This window comes from Caretta caretta, chromosome 17, assembly GCF_965140235.1.
Source record: "Caretta caretta isolate rCarCar2 chromosome 17, rCarCar1.hap1, whole genome shotgun sequence".
NCBI lineage: Eukaryota > Metazoa > Chordata > Testudines > Cheloniidae > Caretta > Caretta caretta.
Window position 1 is genome coordinate 16,319,503 of NC_134222.1, and position 27,490 is coordinate 16,346,992.

Here is a 27,490-nt window from a genome sequence, read left to right on the forward strand (position 1 = left end):
GGATATTGAGTGCGGGCTGTGGGAGAGAGTTTTGGTGCAGGAGGGGATGCTGGTGCTGGATCTTGGAGCCGCTCACCTCGGGTAGCTCCCCGCAAGCAGCAACCTGTCCCGGCTGCTCCTAGCCGGAGGCACAGCAGGTGGCTCTGAGCTCTGCCCCCACCCGCTCTTCCCGAGCGCTAGCTCCGCAGCTCCCATTGGCTGGGAACCGCAGCCAATGGGAGCTGCGAGGGTGGTGTCTGCGGGCGGAGGCAGCATGCAGAGCCACCTGCCGCACCTCTGCTTAGGAGCAGCCAGGACAGGTCACCACTTACAGAGAGCTGCCCAAAGTGAGCACCCCCCCAGATCTGACCTCCCACACCCCAACCCGCTGCCCCACACTCCCTCCCTCCCTCACCCCAACCCCCTCCCTCTTAATTAACTGGCATTTTCACTTACCGGCACCTCCCTTTGCCCCAACATGCCAGATAAAACAGCTTTTACTGTACTTTTACTTACAGTCTTTCACCTTTTTTTTTTTTTTTTATAGATTTCCTAATAATTTGTTGTTTACAAGTGCATCTGGAGAACTCTGGAAGATGGTTCGGATTGGCGGGCAGCCACTTGGCTTTGGTATGTAAACAGTCGGAGAATCAATTAAGTGCAAATATTGCCACTCACACGTAGACATAGAGGAGGAGGAGAGGAAACAATTGCGTTGGCTAAGCCTGTTTTTTAGAGAGTCTTCAGCCTATTGTGGAGTTGAGAACAAGAGTCTGAAAACCAGTTCAGTTACAACTAAACCCAAGGATGAATGGTCTGATTTTCAAAAGGGCTGTGTATGCGGTATCTCTCATTGCCCCTCCGCCCTCTTCCCCCCGCCCCGTACCCCCGATCAGATTTAATTACTGGACTATGGCGTTAGCTACATTTAGGCCCCTGCTTTCAAAAATTTTGGCCCATGAGCTTTCATGTCCGTGTGAAACAGGAAAAGGCTAGGCTGGCTCAGTCCATTTTAGAAACCCGTCAGTGAGACCAGGAGACAGATATTACTCTGACTTCCATCAGCATAAATCCAGGGCAACTGCGTGGCTTCTGTGGATTTAGTACAAAGTCTTACAAGTTTGTGAGAGCAGAATTGTGGCCCTAAATTGTGGTCCTAAATTCCCTCATCCCATTGTGGTCCTAAATTCCCTCTTAGCTCATCCCATTTTAAAATCAACATGGCTTTTACACAGTGTATCTGGCAGAAACCACGTGGAGAAAGTGCCCAAGCTTTTCAGAAGTGACCTGTCACTTTGGGTGAGTTGTCTAACTTGAGACCTTTTAAAGGGGCCTGCCTTTCAGAAAATGCTGAGCACCCGCCCTTTAAAAACCTTGGTCCTTTAAAAATGTCTCAAGTTGGGCACCCAGAGATGGAGGCACCCAAGATCACTGGTCACTTTTGAAAATTTTGGCCATTTGTTTAAATAACTGGCTTTTGGTGGTGGTAATGTCAGCTTAGAGCAAGTGTTCTTGGAGCTTAGGATCAAGTAAGAAGAGTCTCTCTGAGCTACTGGAAGTTAGCTTTGATGCAGCAGAGGCTTATCCTAGGATTTCAAGTGAGTAAGGTGCCCGGGCCACTAGGTCAGCATGAACACCAGTCACTGTGGCAGATCCAGGGTTCATGTGAGTAAGGCTAAGAGATGTCCAGCATTTAGTCCTTCTCAGATGCAGGTCAGATGGTGTATTATCTGCCGCTAATGAGGGAAGGAGGAACACAGAGGGAAGGGCCCATGAGGGAGCTTTGGAGGCTTCCTGCCTGAATCTCATTCGTGGTTTCTCATTAGACCCCTGAAAATACTTCTGAGTATTAGTGTTTTGTGCATACGTTTTTGGGATTTATATTGATCCAGTAGGAAAAAGAGGAGGTGTGGCAAATAACGCAGAATGTTGTTCCTGATTATTGGGCCTGATCCTGCAGCGCTTGCTCCCAAGAACAGTCCCATTTTCTACATGAGCTGAACAGGAGCATTTGAGCACAGGTGAACCCAATTCTGCAACCCTACTCAGCTCTGATTCCACACAGGAAGAAACCGGTTGGCTGAGATTGTGCTGTAGGTGTTTGTCAGATAGGCAATCACTCCGTAGGGCAGAAGAGACGGGTTCCAAGTTCCAATGTCCTTTTTGATCTAGTTTTGTTACCTTCCACTGACCTCAAACCAAACATTCCTAAACCACTTCTGGCCTTTGGACCAAGGACTGGGGACAGGAGCTTTAGCGATGATGGTTATGGGTGGTTAAAGTGTTGACATGCCAAAATATTTCCTGGGCAAACCTCAGCCGTTTGCGACGCAAAGCGATGCCTGCAGTACAAGCTGTCGGGAAAGGGCAGACTTTGCTAATGATAGACTAGCGTGTGATTCACAGCAGCCCCAACTGGTAAAGAGAGAGGATGAGAATTAGCACTCAAAAGTGGTTGGGTGCTCAGGCTTTCCCTTACTGAAAGGCTGGAGTCCCAGCTCCATTTACCATTTCTTGGAATGGCAGCTGGATACCAGGTGCTTCACTGTGTCTGTGGATCTGTCTATACTGAAGTCCTGGTGGGGGGCTGCAGCTAAGGCAGACGCACCTGAGCTACCTTTAATCTAACTAGCTCAGGTCCTGGAGCAGTGACACCCTGGCAGTGCATGGTTCAGTGTGGGCCATCCCTGCTAGCCACGGCTTCACTTCTCGATTCAAGCTAGCTCCGGTGCATCTGCTTGAGCTGCAGTCGCACCCTAGGATTGCAATTTAGACACACTGGCGGCCCTGGGTCAGTCAAAGGGCCTTGGCAGAGGAGACTAGGTATGTGCTGGGGCTGCTGTGTCACTCCCATTCTTATTCGTGCTACAAGAAGGTCACTGCCTTTTACTAGTGGGACGTGTGTCCTCTTGGAGCCCAGTTTATTTTCTCTTGCTTCAAGCATCTGCCGTCTCATTTGAGTTGTTAAACAGACCATAAATACTCCTCCAGGGGCGTGCTTTGTGCTATTGTGTGTGTTTGGGGGAGGAAAGAGCCTGCACATTGAAGCAAAGGGTATTTGTTTTTTTGCACATGCACAAAAACAAAAATACCCCACAACTACCTGATCAGGTCACTAATTACGAAGTTACAGGGAGGTCACTTGGAGAATAAAATCGGAAGGGAAATAGCATGTAAGAAATGATAAAACAGCCTAATCAATGGAAATGGATAGAATGACAGAAGCAAAGGGCCATTACAATAAAGAGACACCAACGTTCCTGCTTCAGCACAGTTGTCAAGCCGTTGTCTGGAGTGCTGCGGGCCTGCAGAGAGGTGACTGTTCACATGGGTCTGTGTCCTTCTCACTCCACCTGTTGAGTCTCATTAAAAGGAGCTGAAAAGAGGTTAAATACTTCCCTGATGTCACTTTTGCATGTAAGCAATTGTTGTAGATGCCACAGGTATGTTACATGATCACCAATGTGAATGGGCAATAGCCAGTGGGCAGGGAAGTCACGGCTGGATGATAGCCCATGGGCAGGGCAGGTATCCATAAGACAGCTTCTATATATTAAAGTGTGTTCCATGCTAAAAAGCTCCCTGCCTTTAACATGAGGAGTTGGTCATTCATTTTTCAGAGCTTGTCCCGTTAGCAGGGAGATACCCCTTCAGTATTAACATGGTATTTTGAATCGGCACAATATGTCCACAGTGTAATTCAGCAGCTGTCTGAATCCAGATTAAGTGAAAATACACAAAAGACAGTGGAATGAAATAGCCATGTTAGCGCAGACTCTTAACCCAGATTCCTACAGGAAACCCTGGGATTCAAAGGCCAAGCAGTTGTAATTAAGCAGCTGTTTAGGGAATTGTGTATAGCTGTTGCATTATCCTCGGTATTTCTAATTCCTTTTCTCACTTTTAATCACCCTCAGGCCGTAGCACTGGAAGGACTGCAAAAGTGAGGGGACCAAGCAACCAAACTGGGCCAAATTTGAGTGGCATTGCGACCTCGCACATGGGGTCGCAACGCCACTCACTCCCATTTGGCCTGCCGCTGCTCTTGTCATGCCACCCCCCCTCCAGAGCCAAGAAGTGAGCTTGGGCCCCCATTTCTCTCCCCCCTCGTTGCCCTTCTGGCAAGTTCAGGTTCTCAAAAGTTGGGGGGGCATGGCCCTTTGCTCCCCCCACCCCTGTGTCCCGCACCTATGCCCCAGGCTTACTGCTGGTGGGTTTCTCAGTTTTTTTGGCATCATGACAGGAGCTAGTTAGACCTATGAGTGCTTTCCCATGGCGGAGCTCTGTTGGAAACATTATTTTTGTTCTTTGTCTTCCCCTAGATGAATGTGGAATTGTTGCTCAGATTTCTGAGCCTTTGGCTGCCTCCGACATCCCAGCCTACTACATCAGTACTTTTAAGTTCGATCACGCATTGGTAAGTATCTGAATAGCTCAGAGGTGTGAGGAGGAGGGCAGAGCTAGTCCTTTTTCCCCCCATGAGAAAACAATCCTTGGCATTTCTCTTTACGACTGCTTGTTAAAGTGACTTGGGCCTGAGGTAGCCAAGTGCAGAGGGGCCAGAAACCTCTCTCGTCTGCTTGAGCGTGATCTTCCTGATGATTTTCATCTGCTGCTAAGTGACCATTTAATTCAAGTCCATGCCAGAGGGGTGGGAGTGTGTGTGGAGGACTGAGGGGTGCCTCATCGCTAGTCAACTTTCACCCTTCCACCCTGCTGCACCCCTGTCTCTAAGACTTGGCTACCATGGCTGGTCAGCCGGGCACATCAGCAGCTTGAGGTCTGTCCACTGTCTGAGCCTGGCTGAGGCTGATGGGATACTGCTGAGATGGCTCATTCCAGGGTAAGGGGGAGGGAAGCCCAAGCTTATGTCCTGCGTATGCTGGCATAGTGCAGCCCCGCCAGCTGTGATTTTCTTTGTCTTGCTTATTGTGCGTGTGTCTTATTGCTTAGTCCACTCTTGAGACGGTCTCCTGCCACTGGAATCCTTTCCATCCACACTCTAACGCAAACCAATGGCCTTTGCCCTTCAGTACATTGCAATGGTGGCTATAAGGCTGTGTAAACTGGGGCGGTGGGGGTTGTAGCTCCTAGTCATCCCTTCTGTTCTTGGAAAATCGTGTTCCACGATACTACTACCGCCATCACGATTTACAGAAATCCTAGAGCTGTGGCTTCAGCAAGTGCCGCAGCAGGGACGGAGTTTCAGGGGAAGTGACGTTACCCCTCTCAGTCTTTGCCCATTCTTAGACAGAAACATTGTCTAAAGCTCTGAAGTGTTCGAATGCCTATTTTTGGTTTGTTCTGCTTTTCATGCATCTTTTTGCTTCCAGGTTTCAGCTAGGTCTGGCCCCAAAATACTTCCAGAGAGCGTGATTTCATTGCAGTCCCAGCTCAGTTGTGCAGGCCTCTAAGGAACTTTATCTAAGCATCTGAACTTGCTAATGCCTATCCCAGCTGAATTTGTACTCCCTGGCTTGGGCCCCAATCCTTGCGAATCATTATTGCTTATGTGAGCAGCCACTTTCAAGTCATTAAGACCATTCCCTTGGGCCCCAATCCAGCAAAGCATGTTCTTCACCTTAAGCCTGTGAGTAGGCCCATGGAAGCCAATGAGCAAAGTTTTGCAGTCGTTCTGGCACCACTCACATGGCGCGATTAAGGAGTTTGTGGGTAGCCCCGACAACCTATGCATGACAAGAATCAGGACACGCTCCTTTCGCCATTGCAATGTTTTATAGGGCAGGTGGCGTATTCTGGTTTGACCAGTATCTTTATCTCCCTTCTAACAAGATGAAAAGGTGAGACTGTTGCCACCTTACTGCTTCTTCATAAGAACATGTGTTGGTTACCAATACGTCAAGTCAGCCATGTTTTGGGGGAATTTCCCATGAGAACCAGTGGCCTCGCCTCTGTTTAGATTAGGGACACTCTGCTCTGTATGCCCAGTGTTAGCCCAGATACACTGACCTAAGTGGGGAAGATTTAATTTCCATCTGTATTTTTGCAAATCCGTGTAGAAAAAGCTGCCACCTTAGGCCAGTGCAGAAAGAGCCGAAAGCTCCATTTCTCAGCTCCCTGGCTGTCCTGGGCCACATGACCTGCCACCTTAAAGGCTAGATTTGAAAACCCACCTCTGGTTTGGTTTCTCTTTGAAACTGTGCAAACGGTGGGGAGGGACTGGGTTGGATTTTCCAGAAAACATGCACACTGTTGTGTGACTGCATGCACAGTTACTACAGTTGCATGCACAATCACCACACTTGTTTGAATAATGCTGCACCTGCAGGATGCAGCCAGGATGGAGTTTGGCTTGGATCGGTTCCTCAGCAGGACAGCAAATCAGCAGTCCATGTGATAATCTCAGCTAAGATAAATCTGTGACTGGGGTTTTTTTTTTTAATTCTGTCCTTTATTGTTTGCATTACAGTTCCCATTACATCACCAGACACTTATTATACTGCCCTGACTTTTGACCTGTAAAAGCTCAAAGAGCAGATTCAGGGGTTTTTTTTAAAAAACTAATTACTTCAGCCTTTCACAGTTGACACAACCCATTTACAGCCCATAGGCCGTATGTGCACAGAGTCAAAGTAAACATGGTTCCAGATAGCAAAGGTCAAATTGTTGTATACATTTGGCTTATTTTCTTGAACATTAACTATACTGATAAGATAAGCCAATAAAACACCATTTCAAAAGTCAATACTGTTAGCTTTGTGCCACATTCCTGGTTGTCATTGTGGGTCCAGGTGCATGCTTTCTGTACCTGGCAAAAGATGCCGAGTGCTTCTGGTTGCAAAGGCAGCTATTTCTTCAAGACCTTTTAAATTATACATTTTACTACCGGCGTATACCTGCTGCTCATTTGCAGCCATGCAATTGCAGTAATTCTGCCAGCAATTTCCTCATCTAAAAGTCTCTCTCCACTTGCTCCCTCAAACACCTTTATCCTTTCTGCCTTCTTGGCCGGGATTAATTCAGCTATTTAACCTCCCCACCCAGGGAAGTTTACTGATCACTCATGCTGTCCAGCAGAAATCAGTGTACTTGCATTTTCCTTGCAACATTTTCTTTCACAACGTTGTCCAGAGCCCCTTTCCAACCAAAGAAAATTGTTCCATTTGGCCTCTCAAAACTCTCTGCCAAGCTGCATCATCACAAGTTAGCCCTTACTGCACCAGAGGAAAGCTTGCTAAATTGACTCAACTCCAGAGGGTTGGGCATCCAGCACTGAGTCGCCTGGCTTGAGATGGCCTTTGATTGGCAAGGCCTCACCTTGATTCCTGGCGCCGCTTCTCTAGCTTGAACTCCACCCTTGGATAGGGTGCAGGGCTGCAGGGCCTTTGAGGCCCCTGCAATGGCTTTTGAGCGCTCTGTTGTTTTGGACAGCTCTTCTAGACACACATCCGCTCCAATCGGCTTCAGGGATTCTTCAGTCCCAAGGAGAGATCCCTCTCTAAAGGCTTGCCAAAATATTTGGTATTCTCCTCAAGAGTACATCGCATCCTTAGACCGTTCTTTTTAGTTGGTAGGGTCTGCCAGAGCTATTAAGATGAAATAGGGGAAAAAAGCAGCTAATTCCTTCCATCCCTTTCCTCCTCTTCCTGATGTATGAAACAACAGAGAGGACTGTCAGATCCTCTAAAGGAGCAGCTGCTGTGGGGGGTAGCTTACCTCTGGAGAAGGGTGAATAATCTCCCCTCTCCACCTGCTGAAGGCTGAAAAGGTCTTTAGCAGTGGTTACCCCATGTTCTGAGTTGCTTTGAAGCTTGTCTGTGTTAGTAAAGCTCTGAGTTTGTTCCTTGGAAGAAAGCCTTTCTCTATAAGGGGGAGATTTTGGACCCCACTCTCCATTATGTCGACAACCCTCCTGGCCAGGCACTGCTGCGTGTAGATGTTTCTCAAGGATTAAATTTGCATCTTGTGTCCCCTCCCAACTGCCCCCCTCCACAGTCTCTTGGTCTCTGTGCACCTGGCAGAAATGAGAACGTTTTATAACAGCAGGTGGTTCCTTGTTCGGCCTTGTTTTTCTCCCCCATGTACCATAGTGGGAAAAAACTTGGTCATTTGAATTGTTAATACGTGGCTGAATGTCTGTGAATAGATATTAATAGAAAATCAACTCGTATCTCTTCCCATTAGCTGTAGGATCTGACATGACTGGCCCTCTTAGCCCTTCCAGTCCCTGGAATTAAAGAGCCTGAGGAAAAAATTACACTGGGAAGGGGTGACGAAGCTTAAAAGTGCTCTCTAAGACCTGGCATGTAAGGGGTTACAAGTAGATCCTAAGTGCCCTGCCTATCCCTTTGATGATCTAGGGTGGGGTTATGAAAGCCAAAGAAGCACCTGCTGCAGGGCAGCTGCTAGAAGAAAGGACGTATCCTCTACCCTCCCCACCTGCTGACAGTTGTTACCAGGTGTTGTAAATTGCTTTGCTCTTGTTTTGAAGCTGCTCCGTGGTGTTAAAGCCTCAAACAGACCTATAGCTGGGGCTTTATTTTGCCTTCCCTAGCCGGTATCTCTACCTACAGTTGGGCTTGTTACAACTATAAAACTTGTTCAGGCAAATGAAGCTCTTGCAGGCCAGGTGAGAGGTTCAAAAGGCTACACCAATGGAAACCTGGATGTCCATGGGGGCAGCCTGTTCAAACTGGGACTCTTTGTATTCCTGGCCAGTAGAAAAATTTAGCCTCTCTCTTCAGTTGATGATTGGCATAGCTTCAGTGGACTTCTTCATTTTTAAGCCAAGAGATGGACAAAATGCATGTCCTCAAAGCCCCTTGGCCAAAATTGGGGCTGCTTTTGTCGTCTTGTGATTCTGCCTTTACACAGAAAACCTCCTGATGTGAATTTTACTTACAACAAACCTTGGGGAATTCATTGTTCGTTTTTTTGCCTCTGACCATTAGCCTGGAAACGATCTATTTGCATTTTCATAACAATGAAGCGCTTTCTTGAAGGAGGTGTAAAGGAAAACATCCAAGATCTTGCCGGTGACCCACTTAGGGTTAAACTAAGGGCATGTCTTCACTGCAGTTGCTGCTGTTATGGCAGCTTGGGTATGTCTATGTAAGGCAATTGCCCCTGTGATTGCTGTGCAGACATACCTCGAATCAGTGGGATTGGGCGAGAAAATCCGCAGGATGGCGTTTTCAAAGGTGCCAAGGGAGTTGGGCACTCAGCTCCCATTGGTTTTCGTGCATTTCATGAAATACAGATCTCTCATCCTGCTGATATTTGAGCAGTGGTCACAAACTAACCTGAAACAGTAGAATCAACACTTTTGCTGTATCTTAAATTAACCGTGGTGAAACAGGAACTCATCTTATTTCTGTGCAAGGACAGTGAGACCCTTCCATAACAGGGTTTTGACCTGGATGTACACTTCGCTTCCAGAACAAAGGAAAAAGCTTTAGTTACAAACATGGGGCAGAGGTATTAGAGCATCCAGTGTCAACAGGAGAAATAAACGGTCCTGAGCTAGAGCAAAATGGCGCAGTGCCCTTCCAAGACTAGACAACACATCCAACCATTACAAGGGGCAGCATAAAGAGGAGGGAAGAGGTTTTGAGTTAGGATTTAAAATGACAGGTGCTCTTTTTTAAAAAAGAGGGAAAAACCCTGATGGAAGGGAAGGGAGTTGGGAGAACAGCATTAAATGTCAGCGTGCAAATTTAAACCAAGGACACAGATGGATGGAAAGCGGAGAGCATGAAAATGGTGAAGGAAAGCCAAACCATTAGCCATGCTGCATGGTTCTGGGCTGATTTAAAGAGGATTTTGGAAGAGCAGCATAGAAAACATTGCAGAAATCGAGGTGTCCTTTTGTTGTAACCAAAGGAAGAAACTCACCTCACCATGAGTAGGGGAGTAGCATTTCCTTGAAAAGATATAGGGGAAAGCCAGAAAGTTTCAAAAGATTATAGCAGTTTTCTCATCCTTCCCCACTCCCCCCTCTTTTAGCCACTAATTTCATTGCAACATAATTCCAGTCCCGCTCTCCATAGCTCTAAACAAGCAGTGCAAGGCCCACTCTGGCCATTATCATCCAGTTCTAGACAGGATATTTAATATTTCACTAGTTCCCCTCCTAAAAATATACTGTGAAGGCCTCAAAGATACATGTACTGCTCACCAAAGCTCCCAGCTGTTCTTATACGTTACCCTCATTTGCTCTTCCCTCTAGGGTTTGCCATCTCTCATTTCCTCATGTGTTGGCTAGGGCCCAATCCTATAAGACACCCTGTGCAACTTCACCGGGCTCCCCATGGGTTTACAGATCAGTCAGCACCGGACTGGGCCTCTAGAGCGCAAACACTTTGAAACAGGGATGTTGTCTCTTTCCATGCCTGTAAAGCCCCATGTCTCTCTGTGGTGAGAGATAAGCAATAAATACTCTGTGAAGGCCCTCTCGGAAATTTACCCACATTTGTCTCCTTCCCCTTTCCAGCTCTTCTGTGAAAGTTGCATCATTAACTGCCTGAAGTGAAGCATCATAGACCATGATGGTGCTGATGGACTACAGGCCCCTTTGGCCAGATGTGGTGTAGGAACATTGACAGAGTTGTCAGCTGCATTCCCGTTAGGGGGCAGTCACTCTCTCTTTTCTTTCTCTCTCCCATTCCTCTGCACTGGCTGGTGCTATCAGCATCTGTTCCTCCATCTGGCAGTGCCAAGAAGCATGTGGTGAGAAGGAGAGTTGTCTGCAGCTGCCAGTGGGGTCACTGTTAATTGCCCAGAGGAAGTGCTTTTAAAAAAACAGAGCGGCCAACGCACTCTTCTCCTTCCCAGTTGACTGCGTCCCTGCCTGGAAAGACTCAGAAGGGGATGTGAGGGCAACCAATCTGGAACCTAAGAAAAACCGAGTTACTTCTTTACCTGGGACTTCCTCAGCCCCAGTACAATGTGCAACCCCGCTACCTACTGCCGAGTCATTTGTGGGCAGTGTTGAGAGCCAGCTATCCCATGCGACCAGGCTGTAACACATAGGACAAGGCAGTTTGTTACTAAGACCAGTAAAAACCAGACTAAGAATGTAAGATGGAAACATCTGTTTTGTGTTAACTGTGGAGCTCAAGTATCATGCCCAAAGTAAATATGTTCCCCGTGGTTCATGTTAGCTTTGTGTGCTGTCTGTCCTAACTAGCCTCTCTCTCCACAGGCGCGATTCAGTGGCTTTTACTGGAAACATTCCCTCTCTTTGGTTTTCCACAGGTACCCGAAGAAAATATAAATGGTGTCATCAACGCACTCCAAGTCAGTCAAGCTGAAAAACATTAGAAATCTTCTGAGCTGGTTGCAGATGCTTTTTTATTATTATTCTTTTTCTCACAGTATTTCTTGAAAAATCTGATTCCGGAGAGAGAGATTGAGGTGCCATGAAAAAAGACTGTGAACCGATGAACAGAAGCAACTCCAACAAGCTTTTTTTCTTTCTGTCTTAAAAGTGGGAGGGCGGGGAGTTGTTATGATGGTTTCCTGACATTAGACTCCAAAGCAAACTGCTTTCCTGCTTTTTTGGTGTGAAAGGAATTGCAGGTAGACAGGCAGCCTCTCGCTGAAATGCAGAGGTATAGACAGATTGCATACACAGTAGCTTTAGGGAGAGCTTCAAAACAACACCTGAAAGGGAAGAGCTGCTCTTTTAGCAGAGAGCATGAAAAGCATAAATGAAAGAAATGTGGAATTAAAAGGAAAACAAAACATTGAACTGTATTGATCTTTCCACTAGCATCAGACTATATAAAAATGGTAACAATCCCTTATGATCTATGTTCAGATTGGGTACTATTTTCCTTCACAATTCAGTGTTGTGAGAGGGTGGGAAATAAAATATTTTTTTCTTCTGCAATTCAGAATTGGCTGCACAGAGAACATTGCAGCATGGTTCTTTATTAAGGGCTGTCTTCTGCCGATCTGTACTTTGGGGGCCTCTGTGTGCTGTTGAAGTTATGTATATTAGCTCCATTTTCCACAGTCCCCCAACATCCTCTTACGACAACATTCTGTCTAGGCATCCTTCCAAGCCCAAGAAAGTTTGCCATTCTCTGATGTCCATTATCTCATGCCATTCCTTCCCTTTTCCCCGATTCCCAAGCTCTTAACATGTAGGGATTGAGGATGGTTGTAAAGAGGCCCACTTGCGTAACCAGCCTAGTAGATGCAGGTGATGTACACTCAAATCCACTCCCTTCCATTCCTACTGAGACACTTTCGCTCCCCTGATGCTGTTCTGCCACATCTCTATTCACAAGGGTAAGGAAGCATCCGAAAGTCCCGAGCTCATGGCTTCCTCAAATGAGAACTCCTCCTGGACGCAACATTGGTTTTATCAGTGTAGCTCAGGGCTCTGTTGCCTTTCTGCACCCATTCATGTCCTTCTGCGGCCAAGGCTCTTGGTGAACGCGTTGCCATCCAGTAAAACGGTTGGCCAAGAGCGCTGTGCTTTTGCAGGGGATGTTGATACCTGTGCCCTTGGGGTCCTATTTATTTCACCTGCTACTTAATTTCTTTGGTGAAATGTGGTTCTGGTTTGGCTGTGAAGCTAGGAGTGGGAGTCTTTTCATTGACTCGGTCTCTTTGCTAACTACAAAGCCCCGAGGGCCTGCTCCAAAGCCACTGAGTGCTACAGAAATGTGCTGAAACTCTGACCTGGTTCCTTATCCCTGTATTACCAGTTCTTTTAGAGGAAAGTGATGTTGGTCTTTAATAGACAGCCCTACAGCCTGCAGTCCTGCCAGGAGCTGCTTACATTTTGACATCCCCTTGCAAAAGAAGCAATGAGCCAGTGGGAACGAAACTCAGTAGCCCAACGTTTTACCTGGTGCCATGCATCTTGTTCAGCCCACTTCAGAACTGCCCCACGGTCAAGACAGGGGTCAAGCTGATGGTGAGTATAGAGCGGGGAGGGCAAACATCGCATGGGAGTCTGCAATGAATGCACCTGAAATGCCATACGTCAGCAGCAACCCGCTCTCTGGTGAGACACAGGATCTGTGAAGAAGAAGGCCACATTGAGATCTTGTTTCATAGGTGGGAAACTGAATTTCCCTTGCACCTTTTAACCTGTTTTACCTCTTCCCCCCACGCTTTTTTTTTTAAATTAAGAAATCGTGGATCCTGTAGCTTTTGTGAGGATTTACAATCCCAGTGTAACTTCAGAGAGAACCACCTACACAGACCTGTATCTTGCAGATTTTCTCCAGGCATCTGTTCCCAACCAGTACATATGATATATTCATACGTGTGTGTATGTGTTTATGGTACAGACACAGATACAGACACGCTGTTTACAATGTCCTTCAGATAACACAAGTATTAAGAGCCTGATATTTGGTTTATCAGAAAACACCCTCTAGCCCTGATGTTGCAGGGCCCACAAAGTTAATGGAGGATCCTTTTTGGGGATTTTTTCAATCAATCTGTTAAACAGTTAAGGAAACTAGAGCATCTTTAGGCAATAACATGGATCTCTTTCCTTTTTTCCTAATTCAGTCCACCATCGTTAAGTGCTTCACTTTAAACACCTGCTTACTTTCCATTGACTTAAGCCTATGTTCAATGTTAAGCATGTACTTAAGTGCTTCACTGAACTGGGGCCTTAAAAAGAACATTTTGCTTTCCCTTTAGGCAGCTTTTCAACTGCCCCATGGAGAACTATAGTAACTCTAGACTTTGGGGGTTAATGCTAATTACAGATACGACACCCTGTGTCTCTGGATATTTGCTCGAAAAGCTGCTTTCCTCATGCTCTTTTGCAGCATATACACAGACATCTTGTGTAGTGTGATCTTTTTAAAAAAAAAAAAATCCCACCTACTGAAGGACTAAAATTGGTATACAAAACTGTTCTTTGCCTAAAGAGCACTTATGTCAAACCACAAGTCCCAACTGAAGTCTGGCTGAGCTGTTGGAAGGTTATGGGGGTTTGTTTTGTTGCTTTTCACAGTACAGACACTATAGGGTTTTCCCCCATTGGGACAGTGAATGTGTCCCTTTGTGGGACTATGGTTTTATTTAGCGATGCACAGACTCCTTGAATGAGATCAAAACTGCCATGTACAACTTGTCATTCAAGGTCTTTGAGCAGTAGAGCTGCAGACTTTTTTGCAATGTTGTGGGGCTAGAAAATTTTGCTTATCAAGGATGTTAGCTATCGGAAAACTATTATTAATTAGTTTACACACTGGAGAACAATTACATGTGTTACCCTCTCCATGTGATATTTCTGCTTCCTTAGGACGAAGACGTTTATCTGAGGGGATTACTTGAAATGAGCAGCAACTTTACTGAGCCTTAACAGAAACAGGAAAATAATGATCTTGTTATAATTGTTATTTACACTGTGCACTCAGGCTAGTCTAGATGACAATATTTTTTTTTCCGAGGGAGTGGACCTTAAGTTTATGATGATTACGGATGTCTCTGGTGTGCTTTAGAACTCTCTTCACAAGGCAGATCGATATGCTGTCATAAAAACATTAGCCTTGAAAAGTCACGTGGTGTGGTATGACATTGAGTGATTCAGTATCTCTAAAGTGGCCATAGGATTTGCTGTTTTTTCCCCTCTCTTTTTGTCTTCGTAACCACAGAAAACCTAGATTATTTTGGACAACTGTCTGGATAATTTGATGTGGTAGCTAAGGAGTCTTTGAAGAGCCAGTGCAATAGGCAAGTTGTACCCTGATGATGAGAACTAAGCTGTAATTTCCAGCTCGGGGAATCAGAGCTGTGCTAACTCTGATCAAGTTAATATGCTAAAATTAGCCGTGTAGCCAAGGTGGGGCAAGTGACAGGACGGGCTTGCCGCCAGAGTATGTATCTAGAATTTCAAACGGGATCTTACTCAAGGCAGCTAGCCTTTCCACTGTTTCTGCAGCTTCACTGATCTTTGTAGCATGCTAGCTTGACCAGAGCTAAAGTGGGTATGTCAATCCACGCTGGAAACAACACCTCCAGCACCAGTGTAGACATATCCTAAGAAACTAGTAAAACAACCAGGTTTGGTGCCAGGATGGGGCGTTGAACACCCGAGAACTAGTGCAAGATGTGAATGGGATCTTCATGGTTTCAGCATATCTCTGTCATTGGCTTGGACCAGTACCTCAGACCCAAATTTGGGGAGAGTTCAGATTGGGATCCTGCTCTGGCCCATGTCTAGCTGGTATAAGGGCTGTGCGTTGCTTGTATGTTACAGCAGCTATTAACTCTGCAGGCTATGCTTGCTGGGTGGGGTGGCGACAGGAGGGGAAATCCCCTAAAACAACATGTCAAACCTTTGTTTAAAACAACCCAACGACTTCACAATACTCTTTCTTTTAGCACTGGAGGAAATCCAAGTGGATGTACCTTCCTCGCAGTGCTGACCCCAAACTACACAGCTTACTCCACTGCTGTGAGCTTTGGAGCCTTGCTGCTACCCTTTTCCCTCCAGCATTGCAGCACTTCCCTGCAAGGGGCAGAGCAAGGAAATCCAAGACACTCTGAACATGCTCAGGATGAGTGGAGTCGCAGCAGTAGGGTAAGGAAAGGAATCCTTTCCTAGTCATGATCTGGATTGCCACATCCATTTGGCCCTGCTGCCGCCCCGGCAGTCTTTAGCACCTGATTTTGTGCAAAAAATAGATATTTTCAAGGGTTGGGTTTTGTTTTTTATTTAAAGCCTTGTAACAGTTGTGTCTCTGTAAGGATTGGTGGAATTGCACTACTCCTTAAACATTACATATATGAGGGAAGAGTGGGAGATAAGTGTGTAAGAGTGATTCTGTATTCCTTCAGGCATTCTGCATAAATAAAACCATGGCTCTGCCTTCAACCCACCAGGGCTGAACCTAACTGCGTGAGGCTCTCTCTGACCCTTGTGTTGTGGAGTTTTATTCAGCGGTGGTTGCTGATCCAGCTGGATTTTTGAAGCTTACATTAACTGCATGGAATCCTCTTCACTTTCTCCCCTCCTGCCCCCATCTTCGTTGCGTTGCACAAAAACTCAACAACCACCAAAAGGTTTATGCGCATCTGTTTCTAAAAGGGAGCAAGGGAAAAGCAGTTCTCAGTCTCCTTCCTTATTTCCCTGAGGCCTTTGTTTTCTTAGAAATATAAACCTCTGATGCGTGTTACTATGTAGCAATGACTAATTTTTGTCTTTTTCTATTGATTTCAGCTGCAGATCCCTTTTTGCTGTGCGAGTGCGGGTGTGTACGGTCCTATAAATGTAGCGTGTTTACAGAGAAATACTAGTATGTATCTATTGTACACATATATAAATACCTGTGTTTTCTGTTTTATGGCTATATACTGTACATGGCATATATACTTGAGCAATATAGGTTAATATATACTATGTGAATGTGTGTATATTCTAGATACACACTTAGCGTGTGTATATGTAATAAGTACTGTTTACACACATATATTCACCATATATTTTTAATTCAAGTATATAGGCAATGTGACTATTTAGATATGCTGGCTGGATTTCTCAAACCTTTTTAAAAAAGGAGAAGCAGCTAATGAAGCACTGGCTTTTTTCTGTTAATGAAGCACTGTTGCCAGTAGGCAGAGACCTTTAAAGATGTCCAGAGCAAAGTAGCTGCAGGCTGATCTTGGTTTTGTCAGTTACAGAAACACTCCTTTCCTTTTTAGTTTGCTGCCTTGGATAGAACGCGGTCTACAAAAGATGGTGTGGTCTGTTTGTTTGTTTTAACTGCATTGTTTTGCTGCATTGAACTGCTTTAACGAGTAAATAGTGAACGTTGGGTTTCAAAGTGCCTGTTCAGACCCCAAAGTCCATTTGGCACAGAATAGGACGTCCACGCAATTGTGTGAACAAGTGCAGAACTGGGATCTTGATTTTATTTTATCTTTTGGAGTTCATACGCAATTTTTGTTTAAAGCAACCGAGCAGCTTTCTAACTTCAGCCTGTAGGAGGAGCACAGTCTGGACAGCTGTGAATGAAAACTTGTGGAAAACCTGCTGCCCTTTGAGCCCCTGTTGACTAAAAAGTCAGCTAGTTCAGTGTGAAATTCTCACAGCTCTCCCTGTGCGAGTGCACATGTGTTTCTTTGTTGGTGCTTGGGATTTTCTAACTGGATTTTATTATGAAGGGTTTTAGCTTTTTAGAAATAGGCAATTTTGGGGAGATCTGGCTGCTGCTGATTTAATGGCAAAAAAACAAGCTGCTGTTAATGCAGGTGTTGCTATTTATTAGAACCTTAGTATTTATTGCCTTGATTGGCAGTTTAAATCAATGCATAGTTTTATAACAGGTCGAAGTGGGGGGAGGGTTTTTTAAAAATAAGAATGAAAAATCTTGATGTGGTATTTGAAAGTTTGTTGTTCTTGCATCTCATAATCAGAATCTCCTGACTCCCTGGAGTGGTGTTTGTAAGAACCCAGATGGGAAAGGTACTTCACCAAAAACATCAACTAGTTTTGTTTTCTTGCTTCTGTAAGCAGATCCTGTCTAAACCACTTTAAGCTTCCAACTTTTGTCTTCCCCATAAGTGCATAATTGGACATCCTTTTAGAGGTTTGGATGCTTTTTGCATTCCTTAAGAAACAGGTTTGGTTTTTGAATAATTCGGGATTGTTATGGGATTATCTCCTCTTTTCCTTCCTGTGGAGAGGTTTAGTTCAAGTCTCCTATTTTGTATGGGACTTTGAGGTTGTGGAATCTGTGGTAGGTCTTGTTAGAATTAGGATCATCTTAATGGAAATGTGGTTTCAAGAGAGTGATCCTCAAGCAGCTATTTCCAGTGTATCTATTTTTTTTTAATTATATTTTAGTTTCCCTCCCAGTTTAGTCTGACTATTCTCAGGGACAGCCAGAGAATGTTGTTGAACAGAGATGAATTGGGCCTGCTCTGTAACAAAAAACGTGCTGATGTCAGACCCTGCCAAGGGGATGCAAGTGAAGTCTAGCAGTAATTTACTCTCCCGTACAAAACACACCAGGCTCTTCGAGGCACATTATAGAAGAGAAGTGTTACTGGAGGTGAGGATCCCTGGAGCCAGTGAAACCATCCTGGAGTAATTAATCAGGTTCAGTTTATCTGGAATCTTAGGTTTTATTTTCTTGGCTCTTGAAGGAACATAAGGGTGTCAAGTACGGCAGCCGAAGCACGCTGTCTCTGCAGCATGCTTTTGCTAGATAGTAACTTGGAGAGTAACCACGAACCTGGGCTTTCCTTCTGAAGACACATTAGAAGGGAGGGAAAGGAGGGCAGAGAACACGCAGCATAGTAAAAAAGCTCAATTTGGAGAAGACAATAAATCTGTCCTATACATTCAAATGCTTTTGACTCCTATAGTCTAATATTTTGTGAGATGATTACCCAAGTATTCCCATGGCCACAAAGTCTCTCAAGTGGGCCTCTTCCATTGAGTCACTTGGGGTCAGATTTTGATACTGTAAGATGGTCACATTATCTTTACTCCACAAATCGTATTAATCATGGTGGATTTGATTTAAAGCAAATTGATTTAAATCACTAGTCAGGAAGACTCGATTTAATCATGGTTTTCTACATAAAAGTGCATTCTTGTTGGTTGTTGTAACCCTAATACATATTCTCCACAACTCAGAGATAGATGTAGTTTTCATTTTTAGAAGGTACACGCTATACATTTTTAAACAGTGATTTATTTTGAAAACTTTTCAGATTAGTTTTACAACTATATCAGAAAACAAATGATTGTTTGGTTATTTCATTTACCAAAGGTAATTGAAGCAGATATTTATGAAGTCATTGGGAGGTGAACTATCTCCAATTCAACAGGTTAATCATTAATATTTGGAGGATTTTCTTGCCAGGCTGTATTAGGAGGAGAACATCACCAGACAGACATTTAAATGGTTTTATTTAACTAAAACAACAAAGTTAAGTATTCTGGATTTTTTTCTTCAACAGCAAACATATAATATTTTAACAAAACAAGCGTATGTCCCTCGCTTCTCACATTTATCTCCAGACTTCTTCTCCTTGTCCAGATCTATTCCGTCCCCAACAAGCTTCTATTCATTGAACTTTTTGAAACTTTGCACCTTTAGAGAGAGGTACGGAATTGACTCTGTGTACACAAATTTGCAGAGGGACAATAGAGTTGAGGTCTATTATTTTTCACCTCTATATATTATTTATTTATTTTAAAAAATTTTGCTGTTAACAAGCATGTTACCTCTGGAGACACAAATCCACAGTTTGAACACTGAAAAACTAAGCATCTCTGATGATATCCTCTAGACTGAGCACTGAGTCCCATTGGGTAAATAGAAAGATTAATCTAAATAATCTATACAGAAGCCCCTGGAACTCGATAAGATTGGGTCCCTAATCCATGAACTATTGGAACTCATTTACAGAACTTTTCTTAAACATTACGTGAATATATTGTCTCATACTATAAAATTAGAAGTTATAATCCTTATTCCATGATGAGATATCTTTGAGCTATAAGGTATCTTAATTAAAACTATCTTTAGATAGGCTTTTTCCTCAAAAAGCATTTTACCAAAAAAAATCCGATTTAAATAAAAAAAAATCATATATTTTTTTTTTAAATCATTGATTTTTATCCACCCTGGTATTAATGATTGAGTCATCCCATTGAAGCCACAGAAACTGTTTGTGGAGTAAAGTGCTAATCAGCGTGAGTTATCAGCATCTTGCCCTGAAAAATGTACCATTTTTGTCGTCTTAGATCTTCCATAATACACTGACATTTTTTGCTCTTACAGATGTAGTTGACCTTGAGGAGCCAGATCTTCAGCTGATGTTAGTTGATAGAGCATCATTGACTTCAGTGTAGACATGGCAACTTACGCCAGCCTGGGGGCCTGTCCTGTGATCTTTCTAGTCCTTTTGGAATCCTCACATCAGTGGCAGTAGTTTCACACGCAGGTCCTGGCCCCACATTCTCCCCAGGATAAATCAGAAGTGAATGCAACTGCTGATATAAACCCATTGCAGGTGAGATCAGAATTGGGCCCTTCACTCAATAACCAGAATTAAAGCATGTATTGGATGGTTTTAGGTCAGGCAGTGTGTGCGGGGGGGAATCCCTGTGGGTGATAAATGGTGTCAAGGATTTGTTTCTGACTCTGCAAGGCAGGTGACAGATCTGGGCATCAGGGTTTTGCTTCTGTCTGTGCAGGGCAGGTGAGGGCTCCTGGCAGGATGTGAGGCATTATTGAGGAGCAAACGTGGAAGATTGGTCCCTGTTGCAAGTGAGGGTGTCTCAGAGTTTGCAACATGGAGAGGTGAGGTGAGATGCAAAACCGAACGATGCAAAATAAATAATTTTTGTTTTTATTAATCTTGCAAAAAGAACAAATTCGTCTTTGGTTTAGTCACGAATCGAAGCTGAATTGCATTCTTTTTTAAGACAACTTTTTTTTCCCCAGCCCAGTGGAGACCTCAGTCAGAATCAGGTTGTTTTGTCTCACAGAGCTGGCCTTGAGGAGAGGGTATTAGCGCACCCAAAAGTGGAAATATTCAGTGAATCTTTCTAATGTTGCAACCTCTTTCCCAGGAAAAGCCTCAGAGCATCTCTGAGGTAAGATCTGGGTCACAAACTCCGGTGCCTGCACAGAGCTTATTGCAGGATCAGGGCCTTAGTTAATAGCGTTACCTCACTAGTCTTCTGACCAAAGTAGAGTGGAGGGTTGGCACACTAGTTTAGGTTATGGGACTTGAGTGGGAGGAGAGAGAGCTCCCTCAGATTGATTTGTTTTCTATCTGGTTGTCCCCACTCTCTTTATCATGTGGGGTATTTTTTTGTGGGACGACCCCATCCCTCCTGCCTATGCCTTGTATCTTCCTGAAAAGCAGAACCTTAAAAACAGAGTGAAGAAAGCAGATTTGTGGCAAGTAACATCTCATGCCCTGTAGGCCGTGGTTTCAAGAGCGCCTCATTCAACAGCTTAGCAATGTTACCAGGATGATGGAAAATATATGTGGGGGAGAGGGGTGTTAGCTAGCCACTGGAGTGATTGTGTGGGAGATAATAGACCAGACAAGTCTGAACTTCAGCAGCTGGCTCACAAGCAAAAATGTCTCCTAGAAGAATTCATTAAAGGACAAGAAGTAATTTTCTGGTGGAGCTTATTTTTTTTATTCTTAACAACAGTAAGCAGTTTAACGCATCTCACTTAGCTGTTATAGTGCAGTCTATAAACGTTGGAACGGATTAAACTTTTATTACCTGCCAGATTGTAAAATCCAGTACTTCTTTTGCCAGATACCATTGTGTGTGCGTGTGTATATTTGCATGCATATGTACTGGCTGAGATTTATAAAGTTACCTAAGAAATATGGATGCCCACTTCCCATCTATGCATGCCTGTATGCCTCTATAATGTGTCCATTGTAGAGACATATCTATGTGCGTGAATTAATAGAAATCGAGCATACAGATCCCTTCGATGGCTTTGCACTTCTCAGCCAGTATGTAAACGCTACATGCACATGCATATGTGCAGTAGATTCTTTCCATTATTCAGTCCTGTATTCCTGTGGGCCAATGGTAAACTAAGAATCTAGTGGTTTTAAATGATTTTACTCTTTCCCATCCACCTTTCCCCCTTACCCCCAGCCCCATCTAATTGTCTTAGTTTAAACCAATAAATGTGTGTGCAGTTTGTATGTTAATAGCCTTATGTTGGCCCCACTAGACTGTGTGCCAATAGAACTGGCCATTTCCCTGTATCCAGAAAGATGATGACGGGCTCTGATCCCATGCCACTGAAGTCCATGGGAATTTTGCCACTGAGTTGGATGGCTCCCTAAGCTAGAACTGAGTTGCTGCTTGCCGGTAGTGATGGGAGAACCGAGCTGAAACCACAGAGTGTGAGCTGACGAGAGGGCTGGGGCCAAAAGGAGGCAGCAGTGGCTTTGCCAGCAACAGGAGAGAATTGTACGACAGGAGCCAGAAAACACTTCGCGAAGGGGGGAGGAAGAGAGCATGCTTTTGCTCTTCTCTTCGTACATGAAAAACTAACTCTTTTACTTTAACAAGCATCAAAACAAAAGCCCATAGACTCTGCAGAGGGAACATTGGCCAGGCATGGCCATAAATCTCAGAGAAAACACTCAAGCCAAGATGCAGTGAAACTGGCTCATCTCGGCCCCCACCCTCTTAGAGATGCAGTTCACCCCATGCAGAGGGTCATCTCAAGGCTACATAGCACTTCTGATCCACTTTAAGTGACACCCAGCAATGGACTGGTCCTAGACAAAGGGGCGAATGTCACCCTCAGTTTTCACGTGGGCTGCGGTGGCCTTAGCAGGTTGGTTTTGTTCTGTCTCTCTGGTTTTGGTCTGAGTTTGTCTTTGGTCCACTTGATATGTTTTTTTACCTGCCCTGAGCTCTGGGTGTAAAATCAAGGTATGGCTGAGTTTTGTACAGCTGCAAGCAGGTTGCCACTGCTTACATAGTAATACCTTAAACTTAACAGTTACTATAGTATCTGCTGAAGGAGTTTGATTGGTGGCAAATGCTCAGGACCAGGTAAAGAGCCATGGTTGTGCATAAGCATTTCTAGCTAGAACTCACCATCTTCTTTCACTAGCTACTCAAAACCCCCATCATATGCCACTAGGGCAATATCACAAAAATGGGTTCATTCATTTGTTTCCAGTTGCTGCATGTTATTGATCAGTGAAAGGCAATGTTTATGCAGTAGGGTTTTTTTCAGCTTTCCAGTGGGATGTTGTGGGTTTGGTACCAGCCTTCATCAATTACAATAATAGCTAAATAATAATAATTCTTACCAGTTTTTTTCTAATCTGAAAATGAACTAATGCCAAGCTCCTAGTTCTCTTAGCCTTCAAGGGGAATGCCACTGTGCTAAAAAGAGAAACCTCCACCATTTTCCCCAGTCTGATTTTTATAGAGATATAACTGTTCTGAACACCAATGTTCTTTAAGGCCCCAATCCAGCAAAGCCTGTTTGCAAGCCTATTTCCATGCTTAAAACTATGCACATGCTTAAGAGTGGATGCTGGATTGCAGGGAAATAGGGGGGCATTTGAATTGAGTGCATCACGTGAATATGTACCACCTCTAAAATGAACCCAGTCTCTAAACCTCATACATGTTCTTTTCACATGATCTGAAAGTGGGGTAAGTGATTTCCCCTCTCTTTGGCCAATACAAGCGTTTAGGGGCATTTAACTGCTAGAAAATTCTTAATTCAGGCACTGGCTTGACAGTGGGCTTCTAGCTTTGTTTCTCCTCTATGCTTCTCAGCTTGTTGTTACAGCCATGTCAGCGATGGGTCAGGCTAGCTGGTGCTTGTATGGTACGTGTCAGTGACTGATGAGTCAGGCTAGCTGAAATTAATCCCAGCTGTGAACAGTTGGGGGGAACTCTGTCTCAGTGGGTCCCTATGACCTATATGCAGGGGGTCAGGAGGGTGCACGTTTTGGAAGTCAGCCATCAAAAGGCTGAAGTCGGTGTAATTATACCAGATGTGGCCTGGTATCTTTGGTTTTTTGCATTTCCTGTGATGTAGCACAGGGGAGCCAAAGAGGGGCAATTTATGGGGACCACGCTTCCCAAAATGCAGGGGTTCTGGTTTTAATCCCAAAGCAGAAGGCCACTCAGACCAAGCTGGGTCTGATAGTCTCCATAGGCTACGGTGACCGTTAAAGATTAGGGTCAGATGTTGTCTTCTCCTTTTTAGGCAGATTAGGCTGATGCTCTTGGCAAATTGTCAGTATAGCCCTTGCGTAGGCAAAGCTGGGGCATCAGTTATCTGATACCTTGCACTATACACTCCTGACAATGCTGAGACTCAAAACATAGTATTAAATGCAAGATTTGGTGACAGGACAGTTCCCCTTTGCAGTAGCCACAAGATCCCTCTGTGTAAGAGCTGATCTCTTTCGACCTGCAATATCTAAAACAGTGTTGCCAAGCTCTCCTAATACTGGGTGGGTTTTGTTCTTAAAGCCCTGGCTGTATTCATGTGAATACATGAGAATCTCAGCTTCCATTTTTTTAAAAATAAGTTTTACCAGTCTTGGTTGGGCAGAAAAGCTTGTCAAGGTGACCTGAGTCCACCCAAAAAGCTCTGAAACCAGAAGGCAAAGAAAAAGAACCCCAAATTTATCATTTTTAAAAAAATTCTGACATTCCAGACTCATGATTTTTGAACGTGTGAGGTTGGCAATACTGCTAAAACAAAAATCCTTATGTAAAAAGCTTCCCCCTCCTCTCCACCACCTCCCGTATACGTCTGGAAAAGCAGAGAGCTTTACCCTTCAGCAAGACTAGGATGTGTGTTAGAAGAGAGAGATCCTGAAGCGAAACCCATCGTCTGGAGCACACACAGGTGTGCCAGAGCTGTTCTAGACCGTTCCTTGGTTAACCTGCAGCACTATGCTTCTATTTAGCTAGTCTTGTCTTGAAGAAATAATTGAATTTTGAATGTCTCTTTTCTGCCAGCTGTTCTCCATGTTTTCCTTTTGTGTTTTTGTGCGTGTGTGGTGCCATTTCACATATGCCGAGGTGAAATCCAGTCAGTCAGTATTCAGGGACATCTCATTGGCAGATGTGTTTGCTTGTTTGTAGGTTAAAAAAGACAGTTCTGCAATAGAAACTTCCAGTTTTTCCTTGTATGTTGGGAATGGGTAACATCTGCTTTGAGGTGAAGGCCTAGGCTTTACTTCTGTTGTGCATTTCATTTAAAAAAAATAACTTCCCCTCCCTCAATATCATCACCACCACCACCGCATCCCTCCACGGTTGCTCATTCTCAAATCGGCAGGTTTTGGTGACTAAAGAACGTTCTGTCGCAGCAGCACTGGGCTGACCATTAGAACTCCAAGGGCCCGATTCTCATTTACACCAAAGTCACTTTACGCCATTCTGGCAATGTCAAGGGAAATTCAAATGGGTGCTGGCTACATTCACGCCCACTTTAAAGCCTCGTAGCCCTGCCAGAGCAATGAAAAAAGGGGCCTTCGTATCAACGAAAATGAGACCCCAAGGCTCTTTGCTATTCCCATCTTCCTCTGGGTTTCTATTTGCTCTGACTTTGTAAACGTATACTGTAGCGTCGGGGGCAGGAGAATACATTTATTGGTTTTGAGGTGGGGGTTGTTTTTTAAAACTTCTCTGGGGGGATAAGAATGTCCATTTTCCCATTGTTTTTGATGGCCTCTTCGAGTGCAATTCTGAAAATATTTCCCACTGCAAAGGCAATCCTCGTTTGTCAGCAGATTTCCTATAGGCGTGGGAAAACCCACTGCTAATATTAATAACAACATAGGTCTTAATCCTGCAATTGATGGTAGGTGACCGCTGCTATCAGTTACAGGATCTGTGGCCTTAAGCTGCAGTTCAAGAGCAGAATGCTGACCGCCCCTGCTCCACTTTTGAAGTCAGTAGCAAAATTCCCATTGACTTCGGTGGGACCAGGACCCAGCCCTCTGTCCCATTGACTGTCTCTCTTCATTCATAACCCCCTGTGCTTTACCTGTAGTAACTGATGTTCACTGCGGTCATTAGAGGCACTGAGGAAGGACTGGGGACTTGTTTCATCACATGCCAGATACTGTGCTGGGCTTAGAGTCGGAGTCTGGGAAGGGGTAGTCCTAGAGGCTGATAGTTTGTTGGCGCTGGCTCTAATTCTGCAGCGTTTCCTTCCAGTGCAAACTCCTTTCTACGTTATTTTTTAGGAGGTCAACCAAAACTAGGCCCTCGAACCCACAAGGCTGGTGTCAGACTGTAATGACAGTGTTCCCATTGAGTGAATGGGCCATGCCTCTTCAGTGTTCTCTAACACTACCCTTGGAGGTCATGTATTTAATGCACCGGCTCTCAGAGCCAGATGCTGTAAACCTTTACTTGTGTGAGTAGTTAACCTTGATGGCTCCAGTAGGAATATGGAGGGCCAGTCCCGAGGTCCTTGGTGGGCCTAGGCCTGGTAGATGGAATTTTGAACTTTGGGGGGGAGGCCCTGAAATCCTGTTTCTAAGTCTGAGGCAAAGAAACCTGAGAGCAGGGCTTTGTGGAGCGGGCTGTATGTCAGATTTTCCCAACATCGGTGTTACTTTGCTTCAAACAGCTCGACCCTAGGCTGCACCTTGAGAACTTTCATTTGGATGGGCTATTTTAATGGAATGACCATGCCAATTCTTAGCTGAGCATTTTGGGACAGACACTGGTGTAGAACTTGAGAGAACCCCCTTGCAGTCAGACCCCCTTGTAAACTCTATTGCATTTAGCAGAGTTACTCCAGATTTACCCTAGTGTAACTCACATCAGAATCTGGCCCTTTCCCTAGGGCATTTCGCTGTTAATGGCCATTTTATTCCTGTTGTGACTTACTTGAACAGGGCATTGATTACTCTTTTTCTTGAATTAAAAAATCCAGCCCTGGTCCAAATTACTGCTAAGCAGACTGAAGCAGACCATAGTTAGGAGGCTGTTGTGTGGCTCAGGTTTTCTGGCAAATAACCAGATCAGAGAAATTCTCATTCCTAAGCCTTGCCAACCCTAGGACCTATGGCCGGTCACCCTTCCCACCTTGTGCTTCATTCAGCCGAGTTGGAAAATTGGGATAAACACCACTGAAATCTCCAGAGACTCCTTGAACACAATGCATCTGAGCTGAACTTTCCTGTATAACTTAATCACCAGTATGATACGTTCAAGCCCTAAATGGCATCTGAATTTTTGGCAAACATTCCTGGTGCTGAAAGCAAAATTGTTGCTGTTATCGTACAGTGGGGTGTGGGGGACTGGGGGTGTGAAAAGAAACATTTGGTAACACGGCCTTGTTTATTTCCATTGTGTTCTGTCTTTGCTGGTGTCTTGCAGAAACGGGAATTTACAAAGCCGTTCCTTAATTGGAACCATCTTTTTTTTTTTTTAATTGGGATAAGTGATGTGATGGAGACTTTTCTTTAAAAAAAAAAAAAATGCTCCAGAAAGCAGCTGACTGAAGGGGCAGTTCACCCCTATTCGAGGGACTGGTGCAACACTTGTGTTCCCTAAGACTTTAATCCTGCACAGACTGACACACACATGCATGTTGAGTGACTCAGCTGAAGCCAGTGGGGCGGTTTGCAGCATGCAGAATTATGTCCATGTACCAGTCTTTGCTAGGTTGAGGTGGAAAGGCTTCAGTGAGATTTAAATGGTTGACAGCCTTTGTGCCAACCCTCTGCACAGAGGTGAATTTCACCCGGTCGCGTTGCAACAGCAGCGAAGGGTGTTGTTCTTGTATGAAGCGTGGAGCTGGAAGATGGATGGTTTTGCTTTACACAGAGAGTGCACATGCTTATTTTACTTGCTGGTCTTTTGCTGAAACTCGAGATTTATTGTACTGTATGGAAAAGAAGAAAAAACCCTCATGTTCCAAAACAAATGACAGTATATTTTGTACTCTGTAAAGTGTTAATTAAAATGGAAAAAAAAAAAAGCGCGAAACATACGCTGTCTGCTTTTGTACTGATCAAACTGATTAAAATAAAGCAGAGCTTGGCATTGTCTTTATAA

At 44.5% G+C, this 27,490-nt stretch overlaps 1 protein-coding gene across 1 annotated transcript in view; it reads left to right on the plus strand.

Annotated features, from left to right (window-relative positions):
* CASTOR2 (cytosolic arginine sensor for mTORC1 subunit 2) overlaps positions 1-27,490 on the plus strand; it is a 176,496-nt gene extending 149,006 nt beyond the window's left edge. The window contains exons 7-9 of the mRNA XM_048824042.2: positions 527-609; positions 4,302-4,396; positions 11,197-27,490. Of these exons, the coding sequence (XP_048679999.1) occupies positions 527-609; positions 4,302-4,396; positions 11,197-11,262 (244 nt within the window). The 3' untranslated portion in view covers positions 11,263-27,490. The remainder of the gene's footprint in view (positions 1-526; positions 610-4,301; positions 4,397-11,196) is intronic.